We start from the raw sequence: 22,242 nt of genomic DNA, 5'->3' as shown, positions 1-22,242 counted from the left end.
GGCGCACAAAAATGGCCCTGCGAGCAAGTGGGACAAAGCCTTCCGAGGCTGCATGAAAAAAAACAAATCCTTTCTTTTAATGGGGATAGCGCAACCATCATTTCTCTCTGTAAGACAATAATGAGCAAACAGCAGCGCAGACCCTGACAGTGCAGGATCAGCACAGGGCAATAAATTAACCTCTCTCCGGAAGGGAGCTTGAGCTACTTGGATTCCTTCATGGTATCGGTGGCCGCTGCTCCGAGCTGCCCTTTGCCTCCTTGGGCAGCCCCTGGCGTCCTCGGCCACGGTGCCAGCGAGGGCTCAGGAGGCACTGCTCAGCTCCAGCACTGTGAGTTTGGTCCCAGCTGCTGCTGGAGCCGAGGCAGCCAAGAGAACGGGGACGGGGAGGGAGGCTGGGGGGGACCTGTCCCGGCAGGTCTCAGAGCTCTGACTGGAAGCAGAAAGAGGGGGAGAGAAGGAATTGCAGGGGGCAGCCTAAATAGTCGCATCATTAAGTTGCTGGCTTGGGTCCCAGCAGCTCCAACACCCCTCATGCCCCAGCACCCCCCAAGTCCCATCACCTCACTTCCCTTCCCTGTAGTGCCACTGAGGAGCCCGTGACCACCCCGAGACGTGTGCCAAGGGCCACACACGGGGCTCCTGTGGCGCTGGGTGCGGGTGCACTGACCCTGCGGACGGTGTAGATCCAGTTGAGGTAGGCTCGGACGCCGGTGTAGACGCCGGGCGTGCTGGGGGTGCCGCAGCCCTGGCCCCAGCTGACGATGCCCACCACCTGCCAGTGCCTGCCCAGGTACATCAGGGGCCCGCCGCTGTCCCCCTGCCAAGGACGAGTGCCTGAGCAGGGCCGAGGAGCCCCAGGCTTGGTTCCCAGGGGTGGGAAAGCAGCGGGGAAACCCAGCGCTGTCATCGCACCCCAAATCACTTGGGACTCAGAGCAAATTCCCAGGACCGTGACTCATCCCTGGAGCTGGTTTATCAATAGATGTGGAGGAACCAGCCCCTTCTTTGAGGATCAGGCCCCCCACAGGTGCTCTGTGCCGGGGGGATGCTCGGTGCCGTGCCGCCCCTCACCTGGCAGGTGTCCACCCCGCCCTGCGGCAAGCCAGCGCACAGCATCTTCTCCGTCACCTCCCCGTGGTACGCAGCCAGGTTGCAGCTCGTGGTGTCGACCAGCTTCACCTCCGCCTGCTGCAGGGTCTCCGACAATTTCCCTGTGCAAAATCCAGCACGGCCACTCAGGCAAGCCAGGAGCAGGGAGGAAGGGCACTGCTGGGGGGTTCTGCCCTCCTCCAGGGGTGCATCCCTCGATGTCGTCCCGCTCACCGTGCTCCTTTGTGTAGCCCCAGCCTGTCACCCACAGGGACGTGCCTGGCACCAGCTCCTCGTCAAAGTAGGGCAGGCAGATGGGCTTGATTCTGTCTGCGAGGGAGAGGCGAGGCACAGGAGGCGTTCGGTGAGGTGCCCCTGCCCAGCCTGGCTGCACCCCGTGCAGCCAGCACAGCCCGGGCAGTTAACGCCTCGATCCCCCCGCACACTGTGCAGGGGAAGCCCAGGACCCTGGGTGCTTGCACAGCTGGGTGCGAGGCGCTAGGAGGCATTTAGGTGCTAAGGCAAGGCACTCCTTGCACCGCTGCTTGGTGCCTTGGCCACCCATGGCCTCGCTCTCCTCACCCAGCCCCTCGGGGCGACGTGCACCGTGTGTCACCTGAGACCTGCAGGGGAGACTGCAGCTTCACCAGGGCGATGTCGTTGTTCTTGGGGGACGGTGGCGTCACCTCGGCCAGGAAGACCTTCTCCACAGCCAGGGTGGTGGAGCCCGAGAGGAGGTCAGAGCCGACCTTCACTCGCCAGCTCTGGAGGATGGGGTTGTTCCTGGGCACGGACACGTGTTAATCCTCCTGCCTTTCCCCTCCGTGACTGCTGCGGGGACAGGCAGCAAAGCCCTGCCTGCACGCTGCCCTGCTCAGCATCACCCGGCTGCGTTGGACCAGGGGGCACAAAGCCCTGTGCAGGCGTGTTAATTAGGGAACATTTAATCAACACACGGCCTCAACCTACCACCAGAGAGAGGAACCTGCCCCCGGGGAGCCCCGGCATGGTGCGGTGCCACGTGCACTGGCTGACTCACCTGAAGCAGTGCGCCGCGGTGAGGATCCAGCTGGGGTCGATGATGCTGCCCCCGCAGATGTGCTCCGTCCTGTACTGCAGGCTTACCTGCCACGGCCACGATTCGATGGCCGCCGGCCTCCCGCCCAGCACGCGCGGCGTCCTCACGCTCTCGCCGCAGCCTTTGGCAGGGCGGCGCGGAGAGGGGGCAAAGCGAGATGTTAGCTCCGGCGGCGGGGAGGGAAGGAACCTGTGCTCTGCTCCCCTCCACCCACGGAGCATGGAGGTTTTGTTGCCCGGGCACCTCGCCCCTCGTGATGCTGCCCGTGCCACCCCGTGGTGGGACACATGGCACCCCCCTGTTTTGTTCTCTATTTGCACAGCTCATCCCGGCCTTCCCTCCTCCAGCCCACCAGCTGGCTTTGTTTCATCAGGGTAACTCATCACCAAAAACAAACCCATCCCGGCAGCCGGTTGAGCCTCTCCTAGGTGTCTCAATTTTTCTGCCAGCTTAGCACCACTTAAACCTAAGTTTTCTCGTGCAAACAGGGAGCAGGGAAGGGCCGGGCCGAGGGCCAGAGCCCAGCTCTCGAGGCACAAAGGGGCCGTGCCGGGAACAGCAAGAGGCTTTGCACACCCGCAGGGCGCAGCCAGGTCCCCGTACTTACTGGAACAAACGAGCGAAACAACCGATCCGGAGAGGCATTTCCTGGAAGAGGGAGGAAAAGGGCTGGGTTCGGTGCAGGAGTGGCCCCAGCTCGGCGCCGGGCAGGCTCCCACGGGTGGCACGGCCCCAACGGGTGCTCACCTGCCTGGCTTGGGCACCTGCAGGCTGCCCTCGCTCAGCACCAGGTCGCGGGGAGGCAGGGGCTGCCCCGCGCCCGCCTCCACTGCTCGGAAGGTCGGGGTGCTGGAAGAGAGGGGGCACGGGTCAGAGCACGGCACGGGGGTGCACGGCCCCGGCTCAGTGTGGGGATGTTGGGAGAGGGCTGGGGCTGGGGCTGGAGCTCCTCTGGGAGCCTGGGAACCTGGTTTGTGGCTCGGGCTGAGCCAAAGGTGGGGTTATGCCGTTCTAAAGGGGTGGAGGCTTTACAGTCAGGTCCCGAATGTTCGCCCATGGCCCCAACAAGGAGCTGGCGAGGTGCAGAGGAAGCACGAGCTTAGGAAAGGGGATGGGACCCTTGGCAGAAAGACCCCAGAGGAAAAGGGGCTGGGGGGACAGGGAAAGAGGACACCGAGAGAGGGCAGCAAACCTGGTGTTACCATGCCCCCCCTCCTCCAGGCTGCCCAGGATCCAGGCACAGCTGGGGCTCAGCACCGCGCTGCAGCTGTGGACCCCAGCCCTGCCTGCACCTGTGCGCAGCACCCCCGCTCAGCACCACACACCAGCCCTGCTGCAGCTCCCCTGGGGCTTGCCAGGCTTTGGGAGCAGGGCAGGGTGGGGATGGTGCTGGGGTCACCGAGCACGGTGCTGTGCTTGCATGGGCTGAGCCCATCAGAGCAGGGCTGGGAAAGCAAAGCAAGGCCCACGAGAAGTGGTTTGTGCACCACAAAGAGGGGAGGGAAGGGGAGGGTGCGGCGATGGCAGCCCCCCACCTGCTGTAGCCCATTTGCTCGCACGCTGCCTTGGCCAGGGCCAGGTTGAAGTGGTCGTGGCAGACGCAGGACCAGGCTCCGGTGTTCCTGTTCAGCACCTGCAGGATGGATCTGTCCCTGGAGACGCGGGCTGCAGGGAGGCACACGGTCACCTTTGTCCAGGGGGGACTTGGGCAGGCGGGGGCTCACAGCAGCAGCTGCGAGCAGGGCTTTTATAAGGCGCCCGGGACTCACCACCAGCCTGCGGCCCCTCGGGGACGTGCTGGGGACAGCTGGCCTCGTCCTCACCGTGCAGGCAGTCTGCCTCCCCGTCGCAGACCCGCCTCAGGGGCAGCAGCCTCAGGGGCTGCTTGCAGAAGAAGTAGTGGTAGTCCAGGTAAGCCTTGACTGGGGGCACACGGGGAGCTCAGCGCCGAGCTGCTGCTGCCGGCTGGGGCTCAGCGGGATGGTGGCAGAGCCACCCCCAGCCGAGCCAGGAGGAGGGAGAGGGGGGCAGGAGCGCACCCAGGAGCCCGATCCCAGCCAGACAGGCGAGGCTGAGCACGACCACCAGGACAGGGATGCCGACCCGCATAAAGGACCGCCGCACCGAGCAGGTTTTGGGTCTTGTGCTGGGACCTGCAATGCAGAGGAGGGTGGCTCTGCCCTGCCTGCCCCCCTCCCAGCACCCCGGTCCCCGTGGGCATTACCTCCGCTGCCGTTCAGCCGCTCGGAGGCTGAGTCCTGCAAAGCAGAAGGGAAAAGCAGTCAGTGGGCTGGAACGGCAGGGAAAAGGGGGTGGCAGCTGGGGAAGGGTCTGCAGCAACATGCCCTGCTTGCCCCATGGTGATTGCCACACTGAGTGCCAGGCTTAACATGCCCTGTCCCCCCCCCCGGAGGGCAGCCAGAGAGCACCAAGCACCAGCCCTGCCTGGGCAGCCCAGGGACCGGCTGTTTTTTGGCTCACTCGAGGCCCGTGGGCAGGATTAGCAGGGAAACTGCCCCAGCCTGAAGCTGAGGTTGCTTCAGAGACCTGCTGGGGATGGAGGTGGCGGCAGGAGGATGCCGTGTCCCAGAGCAGCACCACCTGGGGTGACCAGTCGGGTCATTCCTCGGTCATCACCAGTACAGCTCCAGTACCCAGCTGTTCGGTCACAGATTTATTGTCCTAACACAACGCAGGCTTAAAACTTCAGGTTTTATGAAAGCAGCACTTCCTGATGCACCAAGAAACCCTGAGTCAAACCGCGTGTGCCTGCCGGACCGTGCCACCCAGACATGTCACGGCGGGGTTTTGTTCTTCGGCCGGCCCAGTCTGGGGACAGAAAACCAGTGGCACAGCCCCAGTCTGCTCCAGCAGGCATGGCTGTGCTCACACGGGGCTGGCAGAGCTGCCACAGGACCCAGCGCTGGGAACGAGGGCTCTGGGGGGGCTGTGCTGCTGCTAGGAGACACGGCAAACACAGCTGTGCACGGGGCACTGATCCTGCTAGGTTCCCTCCCGGCCCTTTGTCCGTACCAGCTCCTGCTGGGAGATGCCCGGCTGCAGGAGGGAGGCTGCCGCAGGCTGCACCTTGCCCAGCGTGGTGCTGGGCTGAGCTCAGAGCCCCGCCGGGTGGGTTTCAGGCGGACACTGCGTGTTCCTCCTGCCCTGTTTTGCACCCATGTTTGTGCCGTGCAGCTCGCTGTTGCTTCCTGATAGTGTGCGTTTTGCAGGCAGCCTCCTGCCTTCGGAGGCGGTGGGGTGCGGCTCTCCTGTGCCCCATTTAATGCCCGTCCAGCCTGGAGTGAGGCCTCTTCCTCAGCTGTGCTTCTGAACCCCACAGGTAAGACTTGAGCTTTTTTCGCAGGGCCTGGACCGAGCGTGAATAGAGGCAAAGGAGACGAAGATGACTGCAATAATCCCACAGATCTGGGCTCTGAAGAGCAGTTCGGGATGGCTGGAGATGCAGGACAGCCGGAAAGGAGCCGTGCTCCAGCCCCAGGTTAGCAAAAAGGACGTTTCTTCCCCATCGTGGCCCTGCTGCACCACTTGGGCTGCTGGTTCGGGCTGCTCCGGTGCTTGGGAAGGAGAAGTGTCCTGTGCAGGGCAGGGCTGGATCCTGCCCATTGCTGGTAGGGCCGTGGGGCTGTGTCTGAGCCTTCTGCTGCCTGGGCCCCCTGGAGAAATTCCCTCGAGCCGGCTGCTTATCGGCACGCACGGTGCCTGCAGCACCGCAGGGAGTTTTGCAACGCCGGCCCGGCTCGCTCCCAACGCCACCTCCGGCCTCCAGCGGAGCCGGCCGAGGGCGTGCAGGGCTGGTCCTTCCTGATGCTGGCCTCCTGTGTCATCTGGGGCCGGGGATGGCCCAGATAATGGGATGCTAACGGTTCCTGCTGGAACGGTCCCAGGGCCTCGGCTGAGGAGCACTGTGGGGGTCCAGGGCGGACCCAGGTGGAAGGGGCGACGTGGAGGTGCTGCTGCTTGGAGCAGGTATTGTCCAGTGTGGGTTTGGTTTGTATTTCTTTCAGCCCATGAGCATTCTCACTGCAAAATAGACTTTTCCAAGAGCACCCACTTACTCCGAAAGCCACCCTAAAAGCGAGAGCTGCACTGGTTACATTCGAAGCAAGAGCCGTGCCAGCTCCTGCAGGGGGTGTAAGCACGTAACTTCCTTGGGAAACCATTGCTGCCATAACTCATTGTGCTCCTGTGCCCATGAATACAGCTGTGACCCCCTCGGCTGGGCAAGGGCAAACACCAGCCCAGGAGCCATGGGGACCCTGATGATTTCTGTGCTCATGAGCAAGCTCAGGGGGGATGCTCCCGTGCAAAATCACCTCCGACACAGGTCTCTGGGCTATGCACGGCGTGGTGCTCTGAGCCTGGCTAACCCCATGGCTGCAGGGGATTTAACCCACGGCTGATTGCGGGTGTTGGTCCCACGCAGGGGCTGAGCTCCTCGTCCCGGTGTGTCACCGCTGGAGGGTTTTGAGGTGCCACAGGCCGGGCCACGCATGGCTGCTCCGTCAAGGGAGGCTTTTCCCTCCCGGGGAGCGGCTGCGTGCCAGGCTGGGGCTTGGTGGCTGTGGCTTTGCTTGAGGAATAACAAAAAAGCACTGCGGAAAGCGGCGCTCAGCACATCCCCTGCCCTGCGAGGCGAGCAGAGGCACCCACCGTGGAGCTGCATGGGGATCAGCCCTCTTTGGGGCCAGGCACTCCGGGGGGCGCGCTGCCTGCCCTGCTTGCCCCCTGCTCGGGGACAGGGCCAAGAGAAACATCCCGGGGACGCCTCTACCCCCACGGCAGGGTGCTGCTGCTGCAGGTAAAGCCCTGCCCTGCCCGGGCGGCAGCAGCTCTGGGCTGGGGCTGCCTCTTTGCCCCTGCGAGGGGGGTGACAGCATGGGTCCCCCCCAGCAGTTGGGCTGCGGCCGGCGGTGGCACCGGCTGCCCGTACCCAGGGGAAGGAACTGGGGGCTCGGAGAGGGGCAGAGGAGGGGGAGCGGGCTGCCAGGCACTCACCATGTCCATTGAGCTCCCGGGGGGTCTTCTGCCCATAGAAACCCAGCGGAAACCCTGGGCACGGGGAGGCCACGGGTGCCCCAGCGCCCAGGGAGCCGGGGCCGGGGGTGCTCCCAGCGCCCCGTGCCGGCGCTGTGCTAACACTGGGGCAGAACCGCCCGAGCACTCCTTAAAACCCACAACGGGAGTTGTGAAACAGGAATTATGATTTGTATTGTAATATAACACCGGTCTATCAGCAGCACCATCACCTCTGCTAATCTCCGGAGGATCGACCGCTGCGGAGTGACTCACCCATGGAGCCACTGTCACAAAATAAGTTATCGAGTGAGCTGACAGACAGAGCAGGATTTTTTCGTGCCCCTCTCCCGATGATGAGAGGAACCACAGCCTCCCCGCTCTTTGTCCAGCTCTTCCGCGTTGCGCCGGGCTGTTTTAAATAGAGATTGTTGTAGGTGGAGGAGGAAAGGAGGAGAGGCGATGCGTGAGGTTTCCAGGCCGTCGCATGCCCCTGCCTCTAAGGTCACTCGGTCTGCGTGTGCCTGCAGCACCAGTGACGTGGGGAGGAAAGCGAGCAGTGCTGGGGAGGTGACCCGTGGGTGCAGGCAGGCGTCCGGCCGCGTGGGAGCTGCTGCTGCTGCCCCAGGCTGGTTGCAGGAGCCCCAGTGAGCTGGACGCAGCAGAGGTTGCTGGTGGCCTCTCCAAAGTCCCTGCCCTGTGGGGAAGACGGATGTTCTTGGGTGGGCATCCCCCCATCGCTGCCCAGGGCTGGATGAACTCGGTGATGTTGCACAGGATGGCAGGGGTGCGCAGAGGGGTTACAGCCCCCAGCTCTGCTTCAGGAGAGAGCTCTTTTGGGTGCTTGGGCAGCTCGCGGAGCTGTGAAAGTCGTGTGTGTGTGCCTGACATGCAGCTGGGCTGCACGTCCAGGAATGCATGCTTTGGGAAAAAGAGCGGCTGGCTGCCAGGCAGGGCAGGCATTGGGTTTGGGGGCACAGGAGCCGCTTCTCCAGCTGTGCAGGTTGGTGCAGGGAGAGGGCTGGGGTCAGGGAGGCTGCAGCTTGCTCTCTGGCCCCGTTGGCTCCTGGCTAGAAAGCCTGGCCTGGTGCAGACTCCTGCTGAAAGCGGTGGGTGTGCAGGATGTGCCGAGCAGCTGATTGCCTTCCCCTTTTGTAACCGAGCTTTCCCAACAGCTGGGGAGCTGCTGCCAGGTGTGAGCACTGTGCCAGCGGGAAGGCTGCGGAGCATCACGTCCCTGCAGCTCCTCATCCGGGGACGTGTCCCCTCCCCGAGCCAGGCCCCCCGGTGCAGCAAGGACCCTGCCTGCCCTGGGGACTGTTAGCTTGACCAGCGATCCTGGCATCCTCGTGCAGGTAAGAGATGCTGCTCCTGTGCTCACTGGTGAGGATTTGGCCCCCTTGGGGTGTGTGGGGACATGGGCAGGCTGCAGCCTCGTCCCTGCCTGTGGGGTCCATGTGGGGTGGATGGGGGCAGCAGCAGCTGGCAGGGGGTGCGTGGTACTGTGCTGGGAGCTTAGGGCTTGTGGGCAGGTTTCAGGGGCTGTGCACGGCGGTGGGAATTGGGGCAGAGCTCGCATCTGTGCCATGGCTGTGTCAGGGCTGGTGGAGGCAGAGAGCAGCTGGTGGGTTTGAAGGGGCAGCAGGGTGGAGTGAACTCTCCTGCCCGCCCTGGGACACTGTCTATTTTCAGGGACCAAACTGTCACTTAAAAGCAAAAGCAGCTCAAGAGGTGGGTGCTGCCAGGCCAGCAGGGATGGGGCAGAGGCTCAGCCCCACGTGCAGAGCTGCCCCCCTGTGCCATGCCATGGAGACCCCCTCCCAGCGTGGGGCTGCCCCCCAGAGCATCCCAGTGCCCAGCGCTGGCCCCCTGCCCCAGAGCAGCCGTGGGGCAGGAGGTGGCAGCGCAGGGAGCGGCTTTTCCTCTTTTGAGGTTAGGCGAAGGCTTTGAGGAAGGAGCTGAGGTTTGCAGATGTTATGTCACAGCCCCGAGCGCCTTCAGGGCTTTGCTTCCTGGAGCACAGCTGCTTCCCAGCCCCAGCCATTCTTACTTGGCCTCTTCCGTGCGAGCCTTGGGGTGACACAGGCAACGTCTGGGGTCAGGCAGGGGCCAGGCAGGGCTGGCCTGAGGCTCTGTGGGGCTGCTTGGGTGCTGCTGGGGCCTTGGGTCTGCAGGACATTGTCCCCAGTGCCTCTACATCCTGCCCTTCCACAGACATCACCCCATGGTCCTGGTGCCAAAGGGGACGCTGCTGGGGGTGGGGGGGATCTCTGTCCCTCGGGCTCCCAGCTGTGACAGCAGGGGCCCGATCCTGTCCGCAGCAGGAGCACAGAACTGCCTGCGTGGGCACGCATCGCCCCCAGCCCTGCACGGAGGCGAGGCCGGGCTGGGGCACAGGCGAAGCCTCATCCCTGGCGCGAGGGCGATGCCTGCCAGGGCTCCTCTGCTTTCTCCTCTGGGAACCAGTCGAGCCAGCGGGCGAGGAGCGGTGAGGTGGCAGTGTCACCGGGCGAGGAGGGGACAGGCAGGACGCGCCAGGCTCTGCTGCAGCAGCTCCCAGCCCAGGCAGCCTCCAGCAGCTCCCACGGGAAGGCATCAGGCACCAGGGGATGGACCCCGGGGCAGGTAAGCAGACAGCACTTTTCTCCCCATACTGAACAGAAGTGGAGATGTTTTCCAGCACAAGCAGGGGCTTGGGGACCTTCCCCTGCCCTCTGCTCTCTTTGGGGCCAGGGTCTCAAGGTCTGGCCGCTGCCCTGGCTCTGCCGTGGTGTCGCACTGCCACTGCTGGGTGCGCGGAGGTCAGGGCAGGGAGCACCTCCTGGGGAGAGAGCAGAGGCTGGGCGCGGAGCCGGGCACGGAGCACGCCCTCGTCCTCCCACCAGCAGCAGGCGTGGGGAGAGGGCAGTTTCGGCAGCCGGCTGATTCAGGGAGGCGATTGCACCACGCTCATCCTGCCCCGCAGCTCCCAGTGAGTCACGCCGCGAGCAGACACCCTGCCCTCAGCCCTGCTGGGGTCCTGGGGCTCCTGGCTCGCCCCTGGCCCAGCAGAAGGAGGACATCCATGGGCTGCCACGTGTCCTGCGCCCCGCCGGGACGGTGCAACATGAGGACAGGGCAGGCTGGTCCTGCTCGTCTGCTGCGCGCCCCGAGGGCTGGCGGCACGATGCGCTGCTGCTCCCCGCGGCTGCCGCATCCCATCAGGTGGAGCGAGTGCTGCAGGCTGCAGGACGGGCTGGGATGTCGCTCGCTGTGTAAACACCGTGACCACAGGGGAAATGTTCTCACCCCACCGGCATCTGCCTAAATTTAGCTGCTCTTAGGTCATCCCTTTCCGCTGTCTCAGTCCTGACGCTGCGAGGCGCAGCGCCCCGTCCCCGTGCTGGGCACCTGCCCCGAGCCCCCCCACGGTGAGCGGCACCGGGGGGCTGCCCCCACACCAGGGAAGTGGCCAAATCCTGCTGTCCCCTCCTGGGCACAGCACCCAGAGCAGCCTCCAGAGCTGTGCCTGCACTCGGTAATGGTGGGACTGGGCAGCGTACTGGGCAGCAAGGACATTCCGGGGAATGGTCTCCCAGTATCTAAAGGGGACCTACAGGAAAGATGGGGAGGGACTCTTAATTGGGGAGTGCAGTGATAGGGCAAGGGGGGTGGTTTTAAGCTGACAGAGGGTAGATTTAGATACTAGGAAGGGATTCTTTACTCTGTTTAGATACTAGGAAGGGATTCTTTACTCTGTGGGTGGGGAGGCGCTGGCACAGGCTGCCCAGAGGAGCTGTGGGTGCCCCAACCCTGGAATTGTTCTGGATGGGGCTGGGGGCAGCCTGGGCTGCTGGGAGGGGGCCCTGCCCATGGCAGGGGGTGGAACAGGACTCTCTGAGGTCGCTCCCAACCCAAACCCCACTGCCTGACCCCCAGAGGTGCGGGGATGCTGGGGTGCCTGTGGGACCGCGCTCATGCGGAACCCACTGGGACGGCGAGGAAGGCTCCGTGAGGGCGCTTGGGCAGGGATTTGGGCGAGCAGGAGTCGGGACCCCCCCGGGGAGCGGGGACAAGCAGCGCTCCCCCCGGGGATGTTGGCTTCCCCCGGCCCGCGGGGACAGCCGCGTCCTCTGGGGGGAGCTGCGCGGCCGGGAACCGGCACGGTGCTGGGGGGGAGCAGCCCCGCGGCCCCCGGCAGCGCCTCCTTTGTGCCAAAACCAGGGCTGAGGTGCGGGGCTGAGCCCCCCCCGGACAAGGGCTTCACGCCAGGGCAGCGCGGGTGGGAGCGGGATGGGGATGCGCCACGGCACCGGCCCCACAGCGCAGGGGTTCGGGGCCAAAAGGCGCTCGGGGGCTCGGTGAGGTCCCAGTGGGGCCGGAACAGGAGCAGACGTGCTGCCGGGGAGCGTGGGCTCCTGCTTACGGCCTCTCCATCCTGTCTGGGCTGAGGGCAGCAGGTCACCCACACTCCCCTCCGGGCTCCCTTCCCAGCTCGCAGGCCGGCCAGCAGCGTGCTCAGGGCAGCGGAGGATGCAGTGCTACGAGCAGGGTCACAGCACGGGGCTCTGGGGGAAGCAAGCTGCTCCGTGTCTCCATGTCCGAGGCTTGAGAGCCTTGTGGAGCACAGCCCCCTGAGCCAAAGGCATAGATGGCACAGGGGGATGCAGCCCAGCCCCACGGCTCCCCCGTTTTCCCCAGGTGGTGTTCATAATCCCCAGCCTCCCGCAGGTGTTTGTCTGCAAAGCCCTCTCTCCCTCTGGTTTGCAGGGCAAGAGCCCATCAGTGTGCTCGGGCTCATCCTGGGCCTTGGGCTGGCCCTGCTGATCCTGGTCCTGTTTGGCTATGCCTTTGTCCGGTGCTACCAGCAGGGCCGGTGCTGGCGCCGTGAGTATGGGCAGAGTGCGGGGACGGGCACTGGCGGGGCAGGGAGGGAAAAGGAAAGGGGCTGCAGGGCCTGGGGTGTGGGGAGCACGTCTTGTCGGTCCCCAAAATCCACATGCTGGATTTTTGGATGCTCTGGGGCAAGGCTGGGTGATTCAGAGGCCAAGGAGTGATTTGGAGATGTCCTGGTGCTGCCGCGTGTCCCGTGGGCTGTCCTGTCCCTGCCCTGCCCTGCACCACCAGGTGAAGGCAAGTGCCCAGCCACATGGCCGAGCACCACAGGGCCCTCTGACAGCTTCTCCTTCCCTCCTCCTCAGGGCCTGACTTTGTCTTCAACCTCTACCACAGCTGGTAAGTGAGGCCACGTGCGGCAAAGCCCCGGGGACCCGGGGCTCACGGGGTGCCCCCTGCATGGTGCTGCCAACACCCACCAGTCCCTAACCCACCAAGTGGGATACGGGCTTGGCCGCCTGCAGGCAGTGCCTCCCTGGGATGATGATACCCTGGGGACCCCCCAGCTGCCCGGGGAGGCTCCGGCAGCCCCCTGATGCCTCTCCCTCCCCTGCAGCGGGCTGAGGTCGGTGGCGGTGGAGCTGACCCCACCATTCAGCATCAGCGGCTTGCTGAGCGAGGCGGGGGGCGGCTACGTGCGCTTCCAAGAGCAGGGGCTGTGAGGCTGGCAAGCAGGTAAGCATGGCCCCGCTCCTTGCATGTGTCCCCAGCCACTTGTGTCCCCCCTGCAGCATCGTGGCCCCCCAGCTGCCCTGCAAAGCCCGGGCGCAGCGTGCGCGGAGCCGTGCAGCCGTCGGTGTTTGGGTGCTGGGTGAGAAATACTGCACCCCACTGCCTCCTTCCCCTCTTGTAGTCCCGGCTGTGGCTTTCCCTGGGATAGTCCCAAGGTTTTTCCTCTAAAAGTCCTACCCAAGCCTGTGGGGCATCAGGGGCTTTCCCTGGGCTCTGGTTTTATTTCTCCCCTTGCAGGCTTTGGCCCGTGCCGCAGCGCTCTGCTGACCATGCTGCGAGCTCCCCGTGCCAGGGGGTTCCGTGGCTGCCCACTCCCACAGCTTTTGGGATCAGCAGGGTGCCCACAGGGTGCGGCTGATGCAGGCTGGGTGCTTTGTGCTTGTGTTGTGCCGTCCCTGGCTGGGGCAGCCCTGCAGTGCTGTCCCTGTGCCCTATAATGGGCCTGAGAATGGGCTCGTGGCTGGGGGCAAAGGGGGCCAGGGCTGGAGCACGTGTGCTCCCCATGCCAGCGCGGCCCTGGCTTCTTCCCCCTGCTGTCTCATCCCCACTGCCAGCAACCACAGAAAGAGCAACCAAAAGCAGCCGTGGGGGAGTTCCTCTGTTCTCAGTTCTTCAAAAAACAGCCCCCAGATATGCTGGATTTCTACCAAAATTGGAACAGAGCAGTTTCTGTTCTACAGAGCTTCTTCATCTGCTCCCTGCAGCTGTGGTCCCCTCCCCGGCCATGGGCAGAGCCGAAAAGTGCCTGGGGCTGGCTGCTCTCCTGGGGCCAGGGCATGGGCTCAGCCTCCCCTTGCTTGAAGTGAAAGAAACAGGGTGCTGCTTCATCCCGAGCACCCAAAGAGAAGCAAACTGTCCCCACAGTCCCCATGGCTCAGACATCCCAGCGCTCAGGACCAGCCGGCTGTGCGCCCAGGAGCAGGCGGAGCAGGGCTGCAGAAGGGCAAGGAACCCGCCGAAGAGCCAGGAGCCGCAGAAAGGGCCGGCTTTGTGCAATAGGGGAAAACGCGCAAGGAAATGAGACTGCTTCGCATTTCCCTCAGCCAAATATCTGGGCCAATGTGGAAATTTCTGCCATCTGCACTGACCCTGCGAGCGAACGTGTCAGAAAGCCCCTGTGGGTTCCCTTGTGGCTTTCTGGTGTGGCTTGCATGGGCCGTGGCAGCCTGGCACCAGGGTGGCTGGGGCGCAGCAGGACAGGTCCCCGGGGCTGTACCGGGACAGCTCTGTGCCGTGCCAGAGCACCCGGCACACCGTGAGCCCACTGTGGGGTGGGGATCAGTGCCCGTGGCCTGGTGGCATCTTGGTAAGAAGGGGCCAGGACGCCTTGCTCCTGTCCCACCGTGCGTGCGCTGCGTGCCGCTTGCCCTCGTAGCCCCCATTCTGCGGGCACACATCCAGGCGGGTGCCCAGGGGGTGCCCAGCACAGCATCCTCTGCCAATACGTGCTGCAGCCCTCGCGGGAGGCGTTTGTAAATGTTTTTTTATGAATCATTTTCTTGGAAGGAAAAGGAGAGAAGAGAAACCCCGGGGACACTGTGGCTGCGCGCAGGGGAACCAGCGAGAGCTGGGTGGGGAGCCCCATCCTGCACCCCACTGTGTGAGGGGCTGGGAGCGGGGGTAAGGAGGGACAAAACCACAGGGGGCATGGCCGTGGGTAGGAAGGGGGTGGTCTGGAGGGGCCAAGGGGGTGGCTGTGGGAGCCTGGGGGCAGCTCGGGCTCTGCAGCTTGGTGCTGCCTTCCCGTGGGTGAGACCTGAGCAGGGCACGGCTCAGCACAGCACCAGGAATGGGGCCGCACAAAATGGCCATGCCTCCCCTCCGTCCTAGGGCATGGATGGGGCTGCCCCCCAAAGCTCAGGGGGTGCACAGCCCAAGCATCCCAGTCCCTTGCTGCTTGTGCCATGGGCAGCAGGCGGTGGGACGGATGGACACGTCCTGGGCAGACCCCTCAGCCTTTCCCCTCGCCTCTCCTCCTCCAGGCTGCTCCTCGCAGGGTTTGCTCCCGTGAAATGCCGGTGGCTTTGTGCCACGCTATTGAAAATGCTCTGGAAATGTTTGCGTGGGGCAGCGCTGGGGAGAAAAGGTGCTTTCTCAGGTGCAGCCCCCACCCCCGGGCCGAGGTGCAGCACCACATGCCGCATGGAGCAAGGGAGGGAGGAAAAAACCTCCTGCAGAGGGATTCGGAGAAGAACATCCTCTGCGTGTTGGGCTGTGACTTCAGCAAGGAAAATGTGAGTGCCCGGAGCTTTCACGCTCAGCGGGACCGACGTGTTCTCAGCGACCAAAGCCAAGGTGTGTGGGTTTCTGGCAAGCTCATCCATTTCACTGAAAGGAGAGCCCCAGCTGCTCACCGGGGGGGCATTGCCGTGTCCCTCGGCCCCTGGGTGCTGCCAGCTGGAGCCTCTCACGGCGAGCAGGAACCGGCAGCACCCGACGCAGCCCTGGATCCGGCCACAGGACTTGACGTCAGGAGTGTAAAAAAAGTCACGCAGAGTTCTGATGACTACGTTTTTCAGAGGAAGTTGAAAAAGAAGAAAAAAAAAAAAAAAGCAAAAACCCCAACCCCAAAAATATCTCAAGGAAAAATAACGTGGAAATGGGAGGAGGAGTGGACGAGGACTGCGGGTGGGTGGCAGCATCTGGTCCCTGCAGCTGGTGGCAGAGCTGCCCGGGCAGCGAGAGCGCATCTCAGATACGGGTAATGCAGCACCAGGCACAGAAGGAAGCAGCAGTGCATCAGCAATGTTCTCCTAACTGCGGTGAGTCATGTTTTCACCTGGAAAAAGTACTCTGAGCTGGGTTTACATCGACACGAGGGACTATCCCACAGTGAACTTTCTGGGAAACTAAGCGTCTTTGGAAAAACTTTCCAGTGACCTGGCAGTAGGTGAAGGTAACCTGCGGTAAGTCCTCCCCATTTCACACTTGTTTCCACTCACAGAGAAACTATTTCCCCACACACAGCCAGACCGTAGGCTTGCTCTGCCCTACCTTGGACATGGTCCTGTCTTCTCCTGCCTTTCCCCCGCACCACGACCCTGGGGGCTGCCCCTGTAAAACCACCACAAGGTGTTCAGGGCCCTGTTTTGCTGCATCTCCCAGGGAACCACGCTCCTTTGGGAAAGCGTATCCTGGTCCTCTGAGGGGTGTGAAGCTCCAGCTGGGCTGGTTTGCTCGCCTTTTCCTAGTTCTGGTGTGAAAACACTTTGCTGTGCAAGGCAAAGGCACGTTGCCCTTGTCTGCTGGGGGGAGGTGTCCATACCTGAAAGCAGAAAGCCTTAGAAGGGGACGAATGATGAATGGAGCAAATAATCAACACTTCTTCCTTTCTCTATTTACAAATTAAATAGAATAAATAACATCTATGTGAAAAGTGGCAGGACAGTGAGCACGGTGCTGCATGGGGCCACCCTGGCCAGGCGCGCGGCAGGCACCGCTGGGCTCAGGTGACACCAGCACGCATCCTGCAGCCTGTGCCACCGCGGGTGCTGGCCTGTCCTCGGCAGTCGGAGGAGCAGACGGAGCCCTTGCAGCACAGCCTGTCCCTGTGTCCCGTTAGTGTCACCTGGGGCGCTGGCTGGGGGCTGCTCCTTGCTGGGAAGCAGCCCCAGAAGGAGCAGAAGTGGCGGTCCTGGGTGAGTCCGTGCCGGGGCATCGACATTCAGGGGTCAGCGGTAGCTTATCAGAGTAGCTGCTCCCGAGGGGCAGTGGTGGAGGAGGTAGTTGGGCCGGTGCTGGTGGGACGGCTCACAGGCGGCTGTCCTTGCTGCCCCCATCGAGCACGCTCAGGGGGTCGATCTGCAGCGTGAGCCAGTCGTTGGTGCCGAGGCTGGAAGTGACCAGCGTCCCCAGGAGGTCAGTGTTGAAGATGCTCGGGTCAAAGGGGATCTTCAGGAGTTCAGGGCTGGCTTTGGAGGCCGGGGAAACAACCGGAGCCCCATAGCTTAGCAGAGAGGGGGCTTGGGGCCCCAGCTGGCTGCAGCAGTCCCAGGCAGGGAGTTCCTGAGAGGTCCCCAGGGCAGCAAGGTCCAGCACGTGGCTGCGGGGAGGCTCGGGAGAGGACTGCTTCAAATACCCTTTGGCCACAGCCAGCTCGGAGCAGTCTATGTCCAGCACAACGTCGGTGCCAACCGGGCCCCAAGGGGATCCTGCACAGCCCGAGAGGGGCACCCCATCGGTCTGGTCCTGTCTCGGCTCCACCGTGCCCTTGGACTGCTGCAGGTACCCACGAAATTCCACCTCTTGGGGGCTGTCCTGCCCGGCAGCGGGGCCAAGGCTGGGTTCGCCTCTGTGCCCAGGTTCCACGAGGCTGCTGGCCGGGTGATGGATGCTGCTCTCCAAGCCCACGCCACTGTCATTGCCCATGGGCAGCTGCTGCTTGTAGCCCTGGGCCTCAGGGTGGCTCAGCTCAGAGGAGGAAGAGGACGAGGAAGAGGAAGAAGAGGACGAGGAGGAGGAAGAAGAGGACGAGGAGGAGGAAGAGGAGGCGTGCAGGCAGATGCCGCTGTCAGTGCTGGTGCAGCTGCAGTCCCTGCTCCCCGCCAGCCCCAGGAGCTGTGCCCAGCCCTCGGGCCATGCCAGCAGCTTGCTGCCCGGGTCCAGGGGCGGCTGTGCTGTGCTGATGTTGCTGGGGGCGCTGGGCTGCTGGGGCTCCTTCTGGCACAGGAACAGCTGCTGGACGGGGTCTGCGTCCGTGATCCCCGAGGACGAGGACTCCTGCTCCACCCAGAGCGAGCTCTGCTTTATGAAATTCTTCTGTGAGGGAGAGAAAAGAGGGGAGTGAGCCTTGCTTTGTCCCTGCTCGTGGCGTGCCTCTCCCAGCCACTGCCCAAGTCAACACCCTTACACCAGCCGCAAAGGGTGCCTGCGTGCCTGGCTGCCTTACCAGGACGGACGGCGGCCTCACGGATTTCCTTATGTACATGCAGGCCAGCACTACCCCCAGGAAGCCCGAAAGGAAGAGGATGATCAAGATGGTGCTGACGATGTCCAAGACGAGCTCTGCGCTCCCTGCAAGAGAAGACATGCCTAGGTGAGGTGGGAAACACGGAGTCTGTGGCTCACATCACCCTGCAGTGGGCACAGAGCCTTTCCCCGGGGCTGGGGGCTGAGGAGGGTCAGTGTCCCGGGAGGCACCCCGTCCCCTGCTCCCCCACGTACTGTCTCTCTTGCCGATGGTGACGCACTGCTCCGGGGTGCGCACGGCGCGGATGGCCCGGCTGGCCACGTCGGGCTCCACGCTGACGCAGTACTCCGTGTCCCAGAATAGGTTGGGGATGTGGAACGCCGAAGCGGTCTCTATCACTTCAAACTGCAACGAGAGAGCGGGCTGGTACCGGAGAGCTCCTGCCTCTGTGGCAGGGCTGGGGCTGGGACTCTCCTCCCTCCTCCTCCATCCCCTGGGCAAGGTCCCTGAGCAAAGCTGCTGATAGCAGCTAGACCCCAAACCCCCATGAGAGTTGGAGGACACACTACAGTAAAACATTCAGAGGTAAAACTTATCTATATATGTTTACATAGATCTACGGTAAAACATATCTATAATTTCTGGCTCAATATTGGCTTTTATGTAGGACTGTGCTTTAAAAAATAAATCAAACTTTAAAAAGTCTTTCAACTTGAGCTGCACTGCATGGGAGGGAGGGTCTCCATGCTTGCCTGCAGGCTGTGGACCCCACGGGACCAGCAACTCATCTCACCGTGTGGTTGTTCTGCGGCCTCCTGACGTACACCTTGTAGCGCCTCGCGTGCTTCTGAATGTCTTCGTAGCGAACGGTGCGGTTCCCCACCTTGAAGAGCATCTGCAGCTGCATGTGGATGCTGTTGCCCAGCACGGAGAGGCTCTGGCCTGACAGACGCAGGCTGGCTGGAGATGAGGGATTTTAAAGAGCACGTCAGGGTTGTCTCCTCTCTGTGGCTCTGAGAGCTCCTGCAGCAGGCGGCTGAGCTGCAAGCATCCCTCACGCCCGATGCTGTTGTGCTGCCACCTACCCTGAGCTTTGCCCCGTCCCGGCCCAACCCATGGACCAGCTGCCCTCCAGGAAGGCACAAGGGCATCATCCCCCTGCTCTCATCTCTCCCAAAGCAGGTTGACACCGTGCCCTCCACCTACCTTCCCTCGGGGAGAAAGAGCTGCTCCTTTGCCAGAGGGACGTGCGGTTCCCAGACACGGCTCGCACCCGTGAGAAGTAGCGCCGCTCGGGGTCCAGGGTGTAGTACGTGAGGTCACAGCTGAGCTCCCAGATCCTCATGCAGTTTGGGATGGGCATCCAGGAGAAATTGGTGCCGTAGCTGCCGGGAGAAGTGCCTGGGGTGAGCACGGTGCTGGCGTGGTGCTGGCTACTGCTGCCGGTATCAATCTCAGGCAGACAACCCCTATGTCCCTGGCCACCGTACTCACACTTTGTGCTCCACTTCGTAGCTGACGTCGCTGGGGGCGTTGTGTCCCGGCTCCCACCGCAGCAGGTGATACGCCACCTCTGTGTCATAGCGTACGGCTGTGGGTTTTGACAGCATCTCACCTGCGGGACCGAAGGCATCAGGCGAGGCTGCCCCGAGGGCTCCCAGCCGGGGCCACCTCTGTGGTTCGCCTGGACCGTGACCCTGGGTGTTCACCCACCCCCCGAAAAGCTGCAGGCTCAGCCCCGGACAGGGGTTTGCCCATTTCTGTCCCACACTTCAGCATTTGCTCATCCCCCCTCTTTCTCTTCCCCTCCTGCAGGCAGCGCCCGGCTCGGCCCAGCCGAGAGCACCTCGGGGCTTTCCTCTCCCCAGAGAGGAGCCCCCTGACCACTGCCTGCCAGCACGCTCTCTGTTTGGATTCAGCCTTCCTGTTTTGCTCATCTACTGCCTGGAAAAAAAAAATAGACTTTTTCACACCTCCTGCCTGAATTTCAGTATTGTCACCTGGCAGCAAAACACCGCTCGATAACATCTGTCACCCTCTCTGTGCTCGCTTCCTCAGTAGCCGCCGTCTGGCAGCAAACAGCCAGCCGCCCGCAGAGCGCACGTTAACGGCCAGGGCACCTCACTGCGCTCAGCGGTACGAGGCCCCGCGGCTGAACGGGTAGCAGCAATCAGTGAGGCTGCTGCTGGAGCCTTAATGAAGGCTTTAGGCTCACAGATAGGGAAAAGGAACAGTGAGGAACAAACAGGAAAGGTGAGGGCCAAGCGGGGTCCCCGGGTGAAAAGAGGCTGTGGGCGCTGCCGTCCCAAAGTCACACCTGATCTGCAGGTCCCTATCGCAGCGTCTCCCCCTGCCACCCACCCCCGTGCCTTCCCACGTCTCAGTCCCCATTGCCACGGGCTCGGGGTGGGGGGCACGGAGCAGCCCCTGGGAGCACGGGGCTTGGGGTTTTGTGGGGAACTCACCGTGTGTCGGCCAGGCGAGGAGCAGGGCTGCGCACAGGGCCAGGGCTGCGGTGGCGCAGGGGGCCATGCCGGCTCTGCATCCTCTGCGAGTGCTGGGCTGGTGAGCGGGGTGCTGAGCTCTGCTCCGGCAGGCTGCGAGCGCTTGTTTTTCCCCCGGAGGCTGGCTCAGTGACGTCTCGGAGGCGTTAGCGCAGTGGGAGGAAAGTCAGAGTGCAGCGACTTCCACTTTTCTTCACTGTCCACCCACTCAGGCACCGCTAGCCTGCAGCCCAGGCTGGGCATTTCCTGCCACCAGCCCCTAGGAGCAGGGCTCGCAGGGCTTTTCCGAACAAAACAGCACATCACCAAGAAAGGGAAAACAGGAGTGCATCTCATGTCTGCCTCTGCCACCTTGGTATTAAATTAGATCTGCGAAGCAGAGCCCAGAGGGCAGGCATCGTGCCCAGGGGCCTTACCGAGCGCAGCAGCAGCCCCACGGGGTCCCCTGTGCCCATGTCGCATCCCCACAGCGGCCAAAGCCGGCCATGTCCTAGCTCAGAGCTGCTGCCCCCAGGAAAGGGCTCTCACTTTCCCTTCCCCTGGGCTCAGCCCCTGCCCTCCTGCTTCGGTTTGCCTATTTCTGGGGCTGGGGGACAGCCCCTTGGTCTTTGTGTGTCCTGTAAACGCCTATGTGTGGTGGCCAGGGCACGGCCAGCTTTGAGGCCCTGCGAGCCGTCCCCGGGGCTCCAGCAGCTGTCAGCTGGAGCCTTGGCCCCAGCCACCCGTGACACTGCAGGGCCCCGAGGTTGTGTCCTGCCGGCTGGTGACCCTCAGGGGTCAGGAGCTGAGCCGGCTGCTTTGCCAAAAGCCCTCTGCTTTGCCTTCTGGCGGTGTGAGTTACGACAGCCTGAGGGCTTTCCTGGGGCCTGTGTGAACCCAGGGGCCCTCATGTGACGAGGAGTGATCTGTCTTGTGGAGAGGAATTTCCCACCGGGGGATAAGTGGAAAGGACAGACAGAAACAGCAAGAGAAACCGAGAGCGCTGCGGACTCAACAGAAAGGTTCAGAGCAGCGGCTGCCCTGCAGCGCGGGGCCTTTGTCACAGTGGGGCTGGCTCCTCAGAGCCATCTGAAACGCCTGAGCAGGAGCCTTCTGCTTTCTGCCCTGCCTCTGAGCGCAGGCCTGACAGCCTCTCCTCCGAGCCTGACTCATCTTTGCTGAGAAGCCCAAGGGCTTCCAGGAGCACACAGCCCGGCCAGGCTCTGCTTTGCTCTCTCTCTCTTCACCCAGCTCCACTTTGTTCTCCTCTGGAGAGCAGCTGATGCCCTGTGACCCCGCGACCAGCTCCTGAGTCAAATCTGGCAGAGACAGAATTTCGAAGTCCCAAGATGAAGTGCGGCCCGGCCCACGCAAGCCACAGCTTATGTTTCATGCGAAGGAATGAAAAACAAAAGCAGCGGGACCAAAAATGAGGAAGGAGGGAGCCTGGTGGAAAAGAGGCAGTGGGGCCAGTCCTGAGAGGAGAAATGGCTGATGATTTAGGGGAAAATGAAACAGACTGAGCAGAAGTGGCGGCCCTGCTGGAGGCTCGCTCTGACACGGTGAGCAGCACGGCCCCGGCCGGTGCTCATGGATGCTGCTGGGGATGCTCATCCTGCTGCTGCTTTCCCCTCCCCTACTGAATGCTCTTGACATCCCAGGCATCCTGACCTGCAGCAGCACGCTGTGCTGGTGCTGCTCCCCCCACCCCGGCTCAAAGCACCTTGAGAAAACCACAGCCGAGCTCTGCACTCGCCCCGGGGGCTGCTGACCACCGGAGCACCGTGATAAAACCAGAGTGCGAAAAGAAAAGAGCAGCCCCTGTTTTCAGTGAGGGGCGGAGAGGTTTTGAGTTTGTGGGTCTAACCAGCGCTCGAGAACACTGCCGAGTTTCCTTTTCATCTTCAAAATAATTGACTAAGCTTTGCGTAGAATTAGCAGTGTTTTTAATAACCTGGAAATCACCTGAGTCAGAGCAGCACTGCAGGGCTTTCTCCTGAACCTGCCAGGAGAGACAGCGAGGTTCCTGGCAGGGACCG

General features: G+C 63.0%; 3 protein-coding genes across 7 annotated transcripts; 1 reads left to right on the top strand and 2 right to left on the bottom strand.

Annotated features, from left to right (window-relative positions):
* Nucleotides 1–58: 58 nt before the first annotated feature.
* TMPRSS4 (transmembrane serine protease 4) lies at nucleotides 59–7,322 on the bottom strand. 2 transcript variants are annotated; one of them, XM_080567679.1, is made up of 13 exons: nucleotides 7,187–7,322; nucleotides 4,395–4,428; nucleotides 4,210–4,323; nucleotides 3,940–4,092; nucleotides 3,706–3,835; nucleotides 2,918–3,019; nucleotides 2,778–2,818; nucleotides 2,132–2,291; nucleotides 1,709–1,875; nucleotides 1,327–1,422; nucleotides 1,075–1,214; nucleotides 671–820; nucleotides 59–433 (listed from the first exon to the last, which is right to left on the bottom strand). In XM_080567679.1, exons 1-13 carry the CDS (start codon nucleotides 7,220–7,222, stop codon nucleotides 422–424), a joined length of 1,335 nt encoding a protein of 444 aa, XP_080423805.1. In that variant the 5' UTR covers nucleotides 7,223–7,322; the 3' UTR covers nucleotides 59–421. The 2 variants fall into 2 exon arrangements, with proteins under 2 accessions (XP_080423805.1, XP_080423806.1); XM_080567680.1 differs by lacking the exon at nucleotides 671–820.
* Nucleotides 4,463–18,219, top strand: SMIM35 (small integral membrane protein 35). 4 transcript variants are annotated; one of them, XR_013942014.1, is made up of 8 exons: nucleotides 4,463–5,299; nucleotides 5,535–5,669; nucleotides 8,380–8,559; nucleotides 9,671–9,829; nucleotides 11,954–12,070; nucleotides 12,385–12,418; nucleotides 12,636–12,754; nucleotides 13,516–15,977. XR_013942014.1 is itself a non-coding variant. In XM_080567704.1 (7 exons), the coding sequence occupies exons 3-6, from the start codon at nucleotides 9,814–9,816 to the stop codon at nucleotides 12,739–12,741; spliced, it is 273 nt and encodes a 90-aa protein (XP_080423830.1). In that variant the 5' UTR covers nucleotides 4,475–5,669; nucleotides 8,380–8,559; nucleotides 9,671–9,813; the 3' UTR covers nucleotides 12,742–12,754; nucleotides 13,516–15,977. The 4 variants fall into 4 exon arrangements, 2 of the variants coding, with proteins under 2 accessions (XP_080423830.1, XP_080423829.1); XM_080567704.1 differs by having other exon boundaries at nucleotides 4,475–5,669; XR_013942013.1 differs by lacking the exons at nucleotides 4,463–5,299; nucleotides 5,535–5,669; nucleotides 8,380–8,559; nucleotides 9,671–9,829; nucleotides 13,516–15,977 and adding exons at nucleotides 17,743–17,846; nucleotides 18,084–18,219 and having other exon boundaries at nucleotides 10,728–12,070.
* IL10RA (interleukin 10 receptor subunit alpha) lies at nucleotides 16,129–21,518 on the bottom strand. Its single transcript, XM_080567669.1, has 7 exons — nucleotides 20,186–21,518; nucleotides 19,215–19,335; nucleotides 18,927–19,105; nucleotides 18,514–18,680; nucleotides 17,975–18,125; nucleotides 17,700–17,824; nucleotides 16,129–17,569 (listed from the first exon to the last, which is right to left on the bottom strand). The coding sequence occupies exons 1-7, from the start codon at nucleotides 20,250–20,252 to the stop codon at nucleotides 16,562–16,564; spliced, it is 1,818 nt and encodes a 605-aa protein (XP_080423795.1). The 5' UTR covers nucleotides 20,253–21,518; the 3' UTR covers nucleotides 16,129–16,561.
* Between the last annotated feature and the right edge of the window lie 724 nt (nucleotides 21,519–22,242).

This window comes from Anser brachyrhynchus, assembly GCF_964034855.1.
Source record: "Anser brachyrhynchus genome assembly, chromosome: 25".
NCBI lineage: Eukaryota > Metazoa > Chordata > Aves > Anseriformes > Anatidae > Anser > Anser brachyrhynchus.
The sequence above is the reverse complement of the archived record's forward strand: the minus strand, read 5'-3'. Positions and strand labels throughout refer to the sequence as shown.

Excerpts from the sequence above, each read along its gene's own strand:
- IL10RA (XM_080567669.1), bottom strand. The coding sequence starts at position 20,252 with ATGGCCCCCTGCGCCACCGCAGCCCTGGCCCTGTGCGCAGCCCTGCTC. Across the intron at positions 18,126-18,513 it reads GGCCGCAGAACAACCACACG|TTTGAAGTGATAGAGACCGC; the intron begins GTGAGATGAGTT and ends CTCTCGTTGCAG. Across the intron at positions 17,825-17,974 it reads CACCATCGGCAAGAGAGACA|GGAGCGCAGAGCTCGTCTTG; the intron begins GTACGTGGGGGA and ends CTTCTCTTGCAG.
- SMIM35 (XM_080567703.1), top strand. The coding sequence starts at position 11,848 with ATGCAGCCCAGCCCCACGGCTCCCCCGTTTTCCCCAGGTGGTGTTCAT. Across the intron at positions 12,071-12,384 it reads GCAGGGCCGGTGCTGGCGCC|GGCCTGACTTTGTCTTCAAC; the intron begins GTGAGTATGGGC and ends CCTCCTCCTCAG. Across the intron at positions 12,419-12,635 it reads TTCAACCTCTACCACAGCTG|CGGGCTGAGGTCGGTGGCGG; the intron begins GTAAGTGAGGCC and ends CCTCCCCTGCAG.
- TMPRSS4 (XM_080567679.1), bottom strand. The coding sequence starts at position 7,222 with ATGGGCAGAAGACCCCCCGGGAGCTCAATGGACATG. Across the intron at positions 4,093-4,209 it reads GGCTGGGATCGGGCTCCTGG|TCAAGGCTTACCTGGACTAC; the intron begins GTGCGCTCCTGC and ends GTGTGCCCCCAG. Across the intron at positions 2,292-2,777 it reads TGTTTCGCTCGTTTGTTCCA|GCTGCGGCGAGAGCGTGAGG; the intron begins GTAAGTACGGGG and ends GCCCTGCCAAAG.